The 14,736-nt window shown below is 41.2% G+C and overlaps 1 protein-coding gene across 2 annotated transcripts in view; it reads left to right on the forward strand.

The window, feature by feature from the left end:
- The window catches only part of vps35l (VPS35 endosomal protein sorting factor like), a 153,927-nt gene that overhangs the window by 50,320 nt on the left and 88,871 nt on the right, over positions 1-14,736 (forward strand). For both annotated transcript variants that reach the window (XM_078240937.1, XM_078240938.1), the window contains 6 exons: positions 1,692-1,738; positions 1,858-1,969; positions 3,120-3,236; positions 6,193-6,246; positions 6,338-6,418; positions 8,898-8,960. In XM_078240937.1, coding sequence (XP_078097063.1) covers positions 1,692-1,738; positions 1,858-1,969; positions 3,120-3,236; positions 6,193-6,246; positions 6,338-6,418; positions 8,898-8,960 — 474 coding nt within the window. The remainder of the gene's footprint in view (positions 1-1,691; positions 1,739-1,857; positions 1,970-3,119; positions 3,237-6,192; positions 6,247-6,337; positions 6,419-8,897; positions 8,961-14,736) is intronic.

Here is a 14,736-nt window from a genome sequence, read left to right on the forward strand (position 1 = left end):
GAACGCTTACCCGAAGATCAGGGGTCGAATGCCCGTGACCGCTGAAGTGTTCCCCAACAGGAAGAGAACACCCTTGCCTGGTGATTGTCGAGCGGTACAAAATCTCGCTAACTGTCCTGTCTGGAGACAATACACATCTCTTTAACCTGTGCTTAATGCTCTCTCCACTCACATTGTCTGTACCTTTAAGACTTGATTACCTGTAAAGACTCGCATTCCAACCATTATTTTGTAAATTGAGTTTGTGTCTTTATATGCCCTGTTTGTGAACAGAACTCCCACTCACCTGATGAAGCTCCGAAAGCTAGTGGCTTTTGCTACCAAATAAACCTGTTGGACTTTAACCTGGTGTTGTGAGACTTCTTACTGTGTTTACCCCAGTCCATCGCCGGCATCTCCACATCATGACTATTTGTTCTGTGGCAGCACATTCCACATACTTGCCGCTCTTATGTTTCTCCTGAATTTCTTGTTGGGTTTGTTGGCAACTTTCTTATTTATGGCCTGTAATTTTCGATTCTCGCACAAAGGAAAACATTTTCTGCACATCCACCCTATCGTAACCTTGAAGTGTTGTCTAACAAGGTTCAAACAGATTTCATAAAACTCTGCTTTTCAAACTATCCCTCTAGAAATGAACCATGTGGTTCATTTTATTTATGCCTTTATTAACCTGCATCGCTAATCTTACTAACTTGTGTATCTCTACACTGGATCCTTTAGCTGCTGTACCCCATTTAGACTCCTAAGCAAAGTAGTGTGTGGCCTCCTCATCCTTTGTACTAAAATGCACACTTACCTATATTAAAATTCATCTTTAAATTCCGATCTCGTTCTGCAAGTTTGTTCACATCTCTTTGTATTCTGTCTAAATCGTCCTCCGTGTTAACTACACACACCCCTTTCCCAATTTGATGTCATTGCCAAATTTTGAAACTGTAAGACTGATTCCTGATCCCAAATGATTGTATAAATTGTGAACACCAAAGGTCCCAGTGTTGATCCTATTGGAACACAACGATCCACCTTCTGCCTGTCTGAAAAGCTACTTTGACTCTCTCTCCTGTACCTAACTTATTATCTATTTTGCTATGTGTATTCTGACTCCACATACTCTGACCAGAATCATAATTTTACTCTGCAGTCCCTTTATCAAAAGCATTTTGAAAATTCAAATATATTGCACAGCTTCTGCAGCACCTTTGTTTCCTCGTTCTCAAAGGACTTCATAATGTTGGTCAAAGATGACCTTCCCTCCTGAAATCCATGCTATCATTATGCTTTTGGTTTTTAGATGCTTTTCTGTGTTTTTTTTAGTCAAGATTATATAATCTGTCCTAGCACTGATAAGCTAATTTTCTGTAGTTAGCTGGATTTGTTCTACGTAAATACACACTTTAACCAGGTACACCGTGTGCACAGCTTGTGCTTAAACCGATAATGACGTTGTCAGCTGTTTCCCATGTCTTGTGCTACAAGGTGAGCAAACTTGGCAAATAAAGCAGTTTGTGCACGTGGAATTTTTTCATTCTATAATTAATCTGTTTTACAAAATTGTGCAGCAAGTAGAGGTGATGTAATGAATTGCTGAATTTAGAAACATTAAAAATGACAGGAATTAATTGTTTAGTCACATACTGTATCTTCAGAAATAGCTGATTAAAGATTGAAAATGTTATGACTGTTTACAGGCTTTACTTACAGAAATGATGGACAGGTGCAAGAAACTGGGAAACAAGTAAGTAAGCTAGAATCTTTCTTGACATGTCTTGCGTCACAGTGTACAAAATATATATAGACAAGACCATGCATGCCTCCTGACCTGTGTGTTTTCATCTTTTTCATGATTTGTGACAGTGCTTTGCTGTTGAACTCAGTAATGTCAGCGTTCAGACCGGAATTCATTGCAACGAGGTCTATGGATTTCATTGGCATGATAAAGGACTGTGAGGAATCTGGTTTTCCCAAGGTAGATCAATATGTAATAGAAAAACCACGTGACACATTTTGTGATGGATATCCATGTTGCAGAACTCGGTGTCCTACATTTCAGATGTTAAATAGAGTGTGCCATGATATGAGGTGGAGCAAGGTACTTTTCCAATGTCTTGGCCAATCTGCATCCCTCAGGCAATATCAGGAGCACAGATCAACCTGTTGTTAATCTCATTGGTTGCCTCAATACCAGTTATCACTTTGAAAGTAATTTGTGTGAAACTATTTGAAATGTTTCATAAATATGTGACGAGAAGTTACATAAATGCATGGTTTTTCTATTTTTTGTTATGTGACATTAATGCTTGGTGGATTCTGGACATTAGTCTCAATTTGAAAGGATTGGTCTAATTTTAGTTAATTAAATGGTTAATACTAAACATTCCCTCACTAAAACATCACAAACTAAATAAGAACATAAGAACTAGGAGCAGGAGTGGGCCATCTGGCCCCTCGAGCCTGCTTCACCATTCAATAAGATCATGGTTGATCTTTTTGTGGACTCAGCTCCACTTACCCGCCCGCTCACCATAATCCTTAATTCCTTTACTGTTCAAAAATGTATCTATCCTTGCCTTAAAAACATTCAATGAGGTAGCCTCAACTGCTTCACTGAGCAGGGAATTCCACAGATTCACAACCTTTTGTGTGAAGAAGTTCCACCTCAACTCAGTCCTAAATCTGCTTCCCCTTATTTTGAGGCTATGCTCCCTAGTTCTAGTTTCACCCACTAGTGGAAACAACTTCCCTGCTATTTTATCTATTCCCTTCATAATCTTCTATGTTTATACAAGATCTCCCCTCATTCTTCTGAATTCCAATGAGTATAATCCCAGTCTACTCAGTCTCTCCTCATAAGACAACCCTCTCAACTCCCCTCAATCTGCTCATTACCACATTATTGTTAGTGGGACCTTGCTGTGTATGGATTTTACCTTACTCTCGAAGTATTTCATTCACTGTAAAGTATTTTAAGACTTCCTAATGTTTTGAAAGGTGCTATATAAACGCATGTTTCTATTTTCAATCCACTTAGTTCTTGGTTTATTGTTGGAATGCAGCGTGACAGCATTTTCTGGCAATTTACTGTGATCCTATTGCTTTTTGATCTTTTTATACTGTAGCATCTTCTTTTCCAATCCCTGGGGTTGAATTTGATTTTGTCTGATCCTCCGGAGAATGACAGGCTGCAGATTCTCAATGAAGCCTGGAAGGTTATTACCAAACTGAAGAATCCCCAGGTCAGTAGTGTATTGGGTTTGGATAAGAAAACCCATATCTGATCTGACCGATTAACAAATGAGTTTTGTAAACCTGCTGAAGGTACATGAGCTCCTCAGAAGACTCTCAGGAAATGTGAAATCTGTTTACGTATATGGTACATTTGGGTAGAGGTAACATGCATTTTTGTTTTTGTAGAAGTTGGAAGACCAAGTGTAGTTGTAGTACTGCCTATTGGTATCATTATTATCCATTCTGCAATTTGAATTGAAATTCGTGCAGCATTACTGATAGTCTTGAAACTCCATGTTGATTTTTTTCCCCCCTTCTCATTATCGTTAATGTTGTGCTGCTGCTTTCTATTGCAGTTACACAAGTTGCAGGATGCTAGAATTGGATGAAAGAAAAGGAAATATTTTCAAGCTGGTATCAGCAAACTTCATTCTAGCTAACTTAATATCAAGTTCATGACTCTTTTCACCCAAATACATTCAGTTATCTAATCTGTTCCATAAAGCTTAATAAAGATTTCCTAAGCATGTTAAGTTGTTTTTGCTTTAAACTTAAATCTGAAGTTTCTGAATCTTCTGCTTAGTATTGTTGATCAGATGGCTATTGGAGTTTGTGCGCTTGTACTGATTAGTTGTGATCAATTGCAAATTATAGTTATTAATGTCAAGCACCTGCAATTATATTGTCCTTTTTAATGTAGTAAAATGTACCAAGGTGCTACACAACTGTCATCAAACAAAGACATAGTCAGCCACATAGCGATATTGGGACAGATGACCAAATGTTGGTCAAAGAGGGAGGCTTGAAAGAGTGGGAGGGGGTTCCAGAGCTTGGGACCAAGGCAGTTGAAGGCACAATTGCCAGTGTTAGAGTGATGAAAATCAACAGTGCACAAGAGGTTAGAATTAAGAACAAAGAAAATTACAGCACAGGAACAGGCCCTTCAGCCCTCCAAGATTGCACCGACCATGCTGCCCAACTGAACTAAAACTCCCTACCCTTCTGGGGACCATATCCCTCTATTCCCATCCTATTCATGTATTTGTCAAGACGCCCCTTAAAAGTCACTACCGTATCCAACTTCCACTACCTCCCCCGGCAACGAGTTCCAGGCACCCACTACTCTGGTGTTAAAAATCTGCCTCATACATCTCCTTTAAACCTTGCCCCTCGCACCTTAAACCTGTGCCCCCCAGTAATTGACTCTTCCACCCTGGGAAAAAGCTTCTGACTATCCATTCTGTCCATGCCTCTCATGATCTTGTAGACTTCTATCAGGTCGCCCCTCAACCTCTGTCGTTCCAGTGAGAACAAACCAAGTTTCTCCAACCTCTCCTCATAGCTAATGCCCTCTATACCAGGCAACATCCTGGTAAATCTTTTCTGTACCCTCTCCAAAGCCTCCACATCCTCTGGTAGTGTGGCGACCAGAATTGAACACTATATTCCAAGTGCGGCCTAACTAAGGTTCTCTAAAGCTGCAACATAACTTGCCAATTTTTAAACTCAATGCCCTGGCTAATGAAGGCAAGCATGACTACCTTCTCCACCTGCATTGCCAGTTCCAGTGACCTGTGCACCTGTGCACCCAGATCCCTTTGCCTACCAATACTCTTAAGGATTCTGCCATTTACTGTATATTTCCTATCTGTATTAGACCTTCCAAAATGCATTACCTCACATTTGTCCGGATTAAACTCCATCTGCCATCTCTCCGCCCAAGTCTCCAACTGATCTATATCCTGCTGTATCATCTGATAGTCCTCATCACTATCCGCAAATCCACCAACCTTTGTGTCGTCCGCAGACTTACTAATCAATCCAGTTACATTTTCCTCCAAATCATTTATGTATGTATATATAGCAAAGGTCCTAGCACTGATCCCTGAGGAATGCCACTTGTCACAGCCCTCCATTCAGAAACGTACCCTTCCACTGCTACCCTCTGTCTTCTTTGACCGAGCCAGTTTTGTATCCACCTTGCCAGCTCACCTCTGATCCCATGCGACTTTACCTTCTGCACCAGTCTGCCATGAGGGACCTTGTCAAAGGCCTTACTGAAGTCCATGTAGACAACATCCACTGCCCTACCCTCAATCATCTTCGTCACTTCCTCGAAAAACTCATCAAGTTCGTGAGACATGACCTCCCCTTCACAAAACCATGTCGCCTCTCACTAATTGGAGGAGCACAGATATTGGAGAGTCGGAGGAGGCTAGAGATAGGGAATGACAAGACCAGGGTGGGAGTTGAAAACAAGGATAAGAATTTTAAATTTGATTTGTTTGAGCAAGAGCTAGTAAAGATCAGTGGGCACCAGTGTTTAAGGGCAGCAGAGTTTGGGATGAGTTGAAATTTATGGAGAATACAAGATCCGAGGTTGCCCGCAAGGAGCAGTGCTGGGGCCTCAGCTATTTACAACCTATATTAATGATGTAGATGAAGAGACTATGAGTAATGTATGTAAATTTGTTGATGCCAGGCGGGAAGGTAAGCTGTGGTGAGGACACAGGTTAGGTGAGTGGGCAACAAGATGGCTGATGGAATATAATGTAGGGAAGTGTGAAGTTATTCACTTTGGTTATAAGAACAGAAAAGCAGAGTATATTTGAAAAGGTGTGAAACTTGTAAACGTTGTTGTTCAAAGAAACTAAGTTGAGCTTGTATAAGGAACTCCATATAGGTTCAGCAAGCAGTTAGGAAGGCAACTGGCATGTTGGCCTTTATTGTACACGAATGACGTATAGGATTTTAGTGAGACCACATCTGGAGTAATGTGTGCCATTTTGGTCTCCACGTTTAAGAAAGGTTATATTTACATCAGAGGGAGTACAGTGAAGGTTCTCTAAATTGATCTCTGGGATGAGGCGGGTTGTTCTATGATAAACTTCAAATACTTGAATTTATAGTGTTAGTATAGTAACTTTCTCTTTTTGAAATGAATATTCTGCTGTTATTATTTAGGATTATGTGAACTGTGCTGAGGTTTGGATAGAATACACATGCAGACATTTCACAGTAAGTAGGATTTCATGCAATACCGTCATGCCAGAAATTTTCAATCCTTTTTTTAGAAACGATCCTAATATAGAAAGCTTTATCTTGACAGAAACGAGAAGTCAATACGGTCCTATCAGATGTCATTAAGCATTTAACTCCAGACCGAGCTTTTGAAGACGCTTACCCACAGGTAATGTTTCACAAATTCTGAAACAAAGCCTAAAAGAGGTAAAATTCAGTCATTTTTATCTTTCTTGTATTGTCCTATTGTCTCATGATTCCCATCTTTGATTCTGGTTATGTCACAGTATTTATTTTAATCTACAAATGTAGTTAAAGCATTGTGCTGAAACTAGATTAAAGCTGAAATAGTCAGAATCATAGAATCCCTACAATACAGAAGGAGGCCATTCAGCCCATTGAGTCTACACTGACAACAATCCCACCCAGGCCCTATCCCCGTAACCCCACATATTTACCCTGCTAATCCCCCTAATACTAAGGTCAATTTGGCATTGCTGGAGGAAACCGGAGCACCCGGAGGAAATCCATGCAGACATGGGGAGAATATGCAAACTCCACACAGACAGTGACCTGAGGCCAGAATTGAACCCAGATCCCTGACGCTGTGAGGCAGCAGTGCTTACCACTATGCCACCGTGGTTAGTGCTAATCACTGTGTCACCCTTTCTGCTAGTAAACCCTCAGTCAGCTTTTAATAAATATAAAACATCACAGCTTTGATCTTGAGGCTTCTAATGTCCTCAGAATTCCTGTTGTTTTCTGTAGATTTTTATTCCAGTGTCTGCAAATAAAATGTTTCATCAGCAAGTTTGAAATACTGTGCAAACTGCAGTTCTGCAATAAATGATTATAAGGTAGTAATTAAATCGTTTGGATAATAAAAACTTTGTTTCTTCTTCATATCCATGGGAGCTGGAATCAGTTATAATGCCTCAAACTTTACCCCAGCAGAGGTCAGCTAACTCAATTCCTCAAGTAATTACATTTGAGACTTACAAGGGTCAGATGTTCAGTGGATAAGTTCCCTAAATTATCTTTATTTTGTTTTGAAAAATATATTTCCATTTATCTGAAATGGAAATTTCTAATAGTGGTTTTATCCTTAATGTGGAAAATCTGATGTTTGTATATTCCTGCTATCTTATTTATTGTCACATTGTGTAATGTTTTTGGTCATTTTTCCCATGTTGTATTCCAGCGCTTACATTTAGAACAGAAACTGTCCATGAAACTGCTCAGTGTAATTATCCCTTTCTAGTATTTCTAGTTCAGCTTCTCGGCTCCCTTTCTGCAAATTGTGGAAGAGATTCTCTGTGTCCCAGTGAGAAATGTTGGTATTTAGATAAAATACCAAAATGTTTAATAAAAGTAAAGACAGATGTTTAACTTTAAAATGGGAACTAAATTACATCTGTGTGTTTGGGTTCTAGTACCTCTAACCCTACATAGTCTGAGTCTCTTTGTGTGACTGAGAGTGACTAGTAGTTAACAATATGTTAGTAACCGCTTTAAAATTAGTTTCACTCATCGATCAGCTGCAAATTTGTCCCCTTCAAGTATTTTTCCAACTTCTGGAAGTTGCTATTGAATCGACTGGCAGCACCCTTCCAAGGAATGCATTCCCAATTAGAACCACTCCCATCAATATCTAGTTACTTTGCTAATTCCCTTTTAAATCTCTGTCATTTGGTAACCAGCCCATCTTTCAGTGGAAATAGTATCTCCTTATTTACTCTTAATAAAAATCATGCCATCTCTTAACTCTGTCGTTGACCTTCTGTGCTTTAAGAAGAGAAATCACAGCTTCTCATTCTCTCAAGATAAGTGAAGTCCCTCATTACTTTCAGTAAATCTGCCCTCCATCCTGCCCAAGGCCATGACATCTTCACTGAAAATGGCACTCAGAGTTAGATGTTGTACCCCAGTTTATAAGATTGTAATAAAATCATAAGCAATAGAAGCAGAAGTAGGCCATTTGATTATGGCCTTAGTTTAATTTCACGATCTGCCTCTCATAACCCCGATTCCCTTCTTGCTCAAAATCTGTTTAACTCGGGCTTGAATTTACCCAATGCTCCAGCCTCCGCTGCTCTCTGGGGAGAGAATTCTCTTGAGAAGAAATTTCTCCTCATCTCAGTCTTCAATGGGAGGCCCCTTATTTTCAAATTGTGCCTCCTAGTTCTAGATTCCCCCGTGAGGGGAAACATCCACTCAGCATATACCCTGTCACAACCCCACAGGATCTTAGTGTTTCAATACGTTCTAAGCAGTGATTTTTAAAGGTTTATCACAACTTCCTTACTTTTGTTCTCACTGCCTCTATTTAACAAACTACATGCTTAACAGATTCATCAATTTTTCTTGCCACCTTTGAAGATGTGAATCTGAGATCTCTCTTCCTACGCACTGTTCAAAATTCTGCCGTTGAGTTTACGCTGCCTCTCCTCATTCTTCCCAGGTGCATCAATTCACACACAGATTTTTGATTGTGTATTTTTAAAGCATTGCAAAATTTCTGGTGTAACTTTCATCCAAAAGTACATCTGACATTTAATGAAAAGGTGTTAATGGTAAAATGTTAGAAGACAGGGTAGTTGAATGGTTCTGGTTTGTATGTTTGCTCACTTTACTGATTTATTTTTCAGCTACAATCAATTATAACAAAAATACTGGATCAGTTCCACGATTTTGCTGTTTTATTTTCAATGGTAAGTTGTTGGTATTTAATTTCTGTAAATGTTTCATCTTGTATATTTTAAAGTTGCTTTGACATTGGTTAGAGTTTGGGACGCATATAATCAAATGCATGCTTGTTACCATCATGTAGGTGACAATTAATAATGCATCAAACTGGGAAATGTTTTTGCCAAAACGAGGCTGGGATCCTGCCTTTGGTCTGACTGTCAGCAGTGGCAGGTTTCCTTTCTGGTGAAAAACCTCCCAATTATAGAAATTGTACATTGTTGCATTGCACAATGTAATATAAATGAACTTGCAATAGCAAATATTAGTGAAAATAATGGTGTGTAAGAAGCTACTCGTTAGTGAGTGATTGATGATGTTGCACGCTGCAAGGACTGTGGTGTCCGCCATGGCTCATTGACAGTTCTCTCGCCTGATGTTTATTTTGCAAAGGCAAATTAAATGAATGAAATCAATTGTCATCATCCCACTTGTTCACCTTCGAATGGAATAAAGCAGTTTATTGATTCTCTCGTTAAAAAAAATGTTTGTAGAATGTGAGAGTTGCTGTCTAGACCAGCATTTATTGCCCATCCCTAATTGCCCTGGAGGTGGTAGTGAGCCACTGCGGTCCATGGAGTGCAGGTGCACACAGTACTCAGGTGAAACCTGAGTTAATGCCCTCCGCTTGCATATTAACACATTAACAATTAACACAGTTATGTGAATAAACCAGAGAAGCTGGGATGATAAAGAGATCAAAGAACAAAGAAAATTACAGCAAAGGAACAGGCCCTTCGGCCCTCCAAGCCTGCACCGACTATGCAGCCCCGACTGAACTAAAACCCCCTATCCTTCCGGGGACCATATCCCTTATTTGACAAATACATATCATGTATTTGTCAAATCGCCCCTTAAAAGTCAGTATTGTATCTGTTTCCACTACCTCCCCCGGCAGTGAGTTCCAGGCACCCACTACTCTGTGTAAAAAAACTTGCCTCGTACATCTCCTTTAAATCTTGCCCCTCGCACCTTAAACCTGTGCCCCCTATTTATTGACTCTTCCACCCTGGGAAAAAGTTTCTGACTATCCACTCTGTCCATGATAATAAAAGGAGATTTGATTGAGGTGTTTAAAATCATGAAGCGTTTGGATATAATAACTGAAGAGAATCGGTATCCAGTATCTGCAGAGTGGATAACCAGAGGGCAAAGATTTAAGGCAATTGGCAAAAGAATCAGAGGCAGCATGGGGGAACAGCATTTTTGCACAGCAAGTGGCTAGGATTTGAATACACTGCCTAAACAGGTGATTGATATAGATTCAACAGTAACATCCAAAGTGAAATGAATAAATATGTGACAGAAAACAAACTGCAGGAATATGGGCAAGAGCAGAGAAGTGGATTTCTCTTTGAAAGAGTTGATGCAGATTTGATGGGCTGAATGTTCTGTGCTAATCCATGGCTAACTAACAACACATTTACTGTAGATGCTGGAATATGCAGCTTCTAGAGTCAAAACATTAATAAATAGTGTTTCATCTCTCTCAAGCTATATGATTCTATCACGTGTTTGTGTAAGTGTATGTATATCTTTATTCATTAATGATGATGTGGAGATGCAGGCGTTGGACTGGGATAGGCAAAGTAAGAAGTCTCTCAACACCAGGTTAAAGTCCAACAGGTTTATTTGGTAGCATGAACTTTCGGAGCGCTGCTCCTTCATCAGGTGAGTGGAGAGTTGGGTTCACAAACACGGCATATATAGACACCAACCATTATCTTGTAATTGAGTTTGAATGTGAGTCGTTACAGGTAATCAAGTCTTTACAGGTGCAGACAATGCGAGTGGAGAGAGGCTTAAGCACAGATTAAAGAGGTGTGTACTGTTTCAAACCAGGACAGATCGTAGGATTTTGCAAGCCCAGGCCAAATGGTGGTAGTTACAGGTAATGTGACATGAACTCAAGATCCTGGTGAGGCCATCCCTTCATTAATAATAGCACCAGAACTACTTGGTTATACACAAGTACCAGCTAAATATTTAATAAATAAAGTGATATGCATAATTAAACAGATTAGGCAGTATATTTTTATTTGAATTGTTTCCCTCAAGCCCAGAGTCAAGCAGACAACCAAAGTAAACTCTCTTACACTAGTTAGCTAGGATCAAAAATACAGATGGTGTTAAAACTCTTTGTACTCTCTCTGATCGAAATAAAGAAGCAATTAGCAAGCTAAACCAGTCATTGTGGCATTGATGATCTTTGACTGGGATTATATTTTCAAAGATCTAATACGCAGCTTACTGAACTGGTGCAGCCTAACAAATGTTTAGGTTATTATTGAAGTACTTGCCCCAGGATTGAATCTTTAACTTCCATTTTAGTTAGTGTTTCTGCGATTTCTTTCAGCTTTTCTCCAGCCTTTCAAAAAAGTGAAATGGATTGTAAAATTCCGCTGTTAATTGCAGACACATCTGCTTATATACACATCCTGGAGGTAGATAAATACTGCCATATCAAGTTAGACATGAGCATTTTGGCTCTGTAAATCTGTGAAGTAGAAGATTAGTAGCAGTTCATTCTCCAGTACTGGCCAGCTTCTGGATAGAAGACATCTCTAGCAACAAAACATGGTGCGATTTGGGGGTGGCACAGTGGTTAGCACTGTTGTCTCACAGCGCCAGGGACCCGAGTTCAATTCCGGCCTTGGGTGGCTGTGTGGAGTTTGCACATTCTCCCTGTCTCTGCCTGAGTTTCCTCCCACAGTCCAAAGATAGAACATAGAACATAGAACATTACAGCGCAGAACAGGCCCTTCGGCCCACGATGTTGCACCGACCAGTTAAAAAAAAAACTGTGACCCTCCAACCTAAACCAATTTCTTTTCGTCCATGAACCTATCTACGGATCTCTTAAACGCCCCCAAACTAGGCGCATTTACTACTGATGCTGGCAGGGCATTCCAATCCCTCACCACCCTCTGGGTAAAGAACCTACCCCTGACATCGGTTCTATAACTACCCCCCCTCAATTTAAAGCCATGCCCCCTCGTGCTGGATTTCTCCATCAGAGGAAAAAGGCTATCACTATCCACCCTATCTAAACCTCTAATCATCTTATATGTTTCAATAAGATCCCCTCTTAGCCGCCGCCTTTCCAGCGAAAACAATCCCAAATCCCTCAGCCTCTCCTCATAGGATCTCCCCTCCATACCAGGCAACATCCTGGTAAACCTCCTCTGCACCCTCTCCAAAGCCTCCACATCCTTCCTGTAATGTGGGGACCAGAACTGCACACAGTACTCCAAGTGCGGCCGCACCAGAGTTGTGTACAGTTGCAACATAACGCTACGACTCCTAAATTCAATCCCCCTACCAATAAACGCCAAGACACCATATGCCTTCTTAACAACCTTATCTACTTGATTCCCAACTTTCAGGGATCTATGCACACATACACCTAGATCCCTCTGCTCCTCCACACTATTCAAAGTCCTCCCGTTAGCCCTATACTCAACACAAGATGTGTCGGTTAAGTTGACTGCCCATGTTAAGTTGACTGCCCATGTTAAATTGCTCCTTAGTGTTAGGGGAATGTCAGGGGGATTAATAGGGTAAATATGTGGGGTTACATGGTTAGGGCCTGGGTGGGATTGTGGTTGGTGCAGTCTCAATGGGCCGAATGGCCTCCTTCTGCACTGTAGGATTCTACGATTCTAATTGGCCTTGGAAAAAGCTGCTATTTATTTCCTCAGCTTTTAATTTGATGTAATTTGTTGATTTTTATTTCTCTTGCTGTCGCCAAATTGTTGAAAAGAATTCTGAGCGAGTTCTATTTAGCAGGAATTAGGAATAAGTAACAACAATTCCATTTGATTCCGCTGTTCCAGAATGTCCAGATGAAGGACAGGAAGGCCCCTTTTCAGGCCGAGATTTATTTTGCTCTCGGGCTCTCCCCATCTCCCCTGAAAGGAAACCTCTTTGCAGCAAACTCACCAGCGCTGCTGTTCCTTCAATCAGAGACTGTTTCTCTGCCATTCTTGCTGCTGATGTGGAGATGCCGGCGTTGGACTGGGGTAAACACAGTAAGAAGTCTAACAACACCAGGTTATGAAGATGTGACTAGTGCGGTTGATGGAGGGGAACCGGTGGATGCGGTGTTTTTGGATTTCCAAAAGGCGTTTGATAAGGTGCCTCACAAAAGGTTGCTGAAGAAGATTGGGTCACACGGAGTTGGGGGTAGGGTGTTAGCGTGGATTGGGGATTAGCTATCCGACAGGAAGCAGAGAGTCGGAATAAATGGGTGCTTTTCTGGTTGGCAGATGGTAACTAGTGGCGTGCCGCAGGGATCGGTACTGGGGCCTCAACTATTTACCATTTATACAGACGATCTGGAGGAGGGGACTGAGTGTAGGGTAACAAAGTTTGCAGACGACACAAAGATAAGTGGAAAAGTGAATCGTGTGGAGGGCGTAGAAGGTCTGCAGAGAGATTTGGACAGGCTGAGTGAGTGGTCGAGGATCTGGCAGATGGAGTATAACGTTGACAAATGCGAGGTTATTCACTTTGGAGGAAATAATAGCAAATTGGATTATTATCTAAATGGAAAAAATTACAACATGCTACTGTGCAAAGGGACCTGGGGGTCCTTGTGCATGAGACGCAAAAACCCAGTCTGCAGGTGCAACAGGTGATCAAGAAGGCAAATGGGATGTTGGCCTATATCGCAAGGGGGATAGAATATAAAAGCAGACATGTCTTGCTGCATCTGTACAGCAGATTGGTGAGGCCGCAGCTGGAATACTGTGTGCAGTATTGGTCCCCTTATTTGCGGAAGGATATATTGGCCTTGGAGGGAGTGCAGAGAAGGTTCACCAGGTTGATACCAGAGATGAGGGGTGTTGATTATGAGGAGAGACTGAGCAGATTGGGTTTGTACTCGTTGGAATTTAGAAGGCTGAGGGGGGATCTGATAGAGACCTATAAGATAATGAAGGGGCTGGATAGGGTAGAGGTGGAGAGATTCTTTCCACTTAGAAAGGAAGCTAGAACTAGAGGGCACAGCCTCAAAATAAAGGGGGGTCAGTTTAGGACAGAGTTGAGGAGGAACTTCTTCTCTCAGAGGGTGGTGAATCTCTGGAATTCTTTGCCCACTGAAGTGGTGGAGGCTACCTCATTGAATATGTTTAAATCACGGATAGATGGATTCCTGATCGGTAAGGGAATTAGGGGTTATAGGGATCAGGCGGGTAAGTGGAACTGATCCACTTCAGATCAGCCATGATCTTATTGAATGGCGGGGCAGGCTCGAGGGGCTAGATGGCCTACTCCTGCTCCTATTTCTTATGTTCTTATGTAGGTTAAAGTCCAACAGGTTTATTTGGTAGCAAAAGCCACTAGCTTTCGGAACAGGCTGTTCCTTCATCAGGTGGGTGGGAGTTCTGATCACAAACAGGGCACAAAGACACAAACTCAATTTACATGAATAATGATTGGAATGTGAGTCTTTACAGCTAATCAAGTCTTAAAGATACAGACAATGTGAGTGGAGGGAGCATTAAACAGGTTAAAGAGATGTGTATTGTCTCCAGACAGGACAGCTAGTGAGATTTTGCACATCCAGGCAAGTTGTGGGGGTTACAGATAGTGTGACATGAACCCAATATCCCGGTTGAGGCCGTCCTCATGTGTGCAGAACCTGGCTATCAGTTTCTGCTCAGCGACTCTGCGCTGTCGTGTGTCGTGAAGGCCGCCTTGGAGAACGCTTACCCGGAGATCAGAGGCTGAATGCTTGTG

The sequence above is a fragment of the Mustelus asterias genome, chromosome 23 (assembly GCF_964213995.1).
Source record: "Mustelus asterias chromosome 23, sMusAst1.hap1.1, whole genome shotgun sequence".
Classification (NCBI taxonomy): Eukaryota; Metazoa; Chordata; class Chondrichthyes; order Carcharhiniformes; family Triakidae; genus Mustelus; species Mustelus asterias.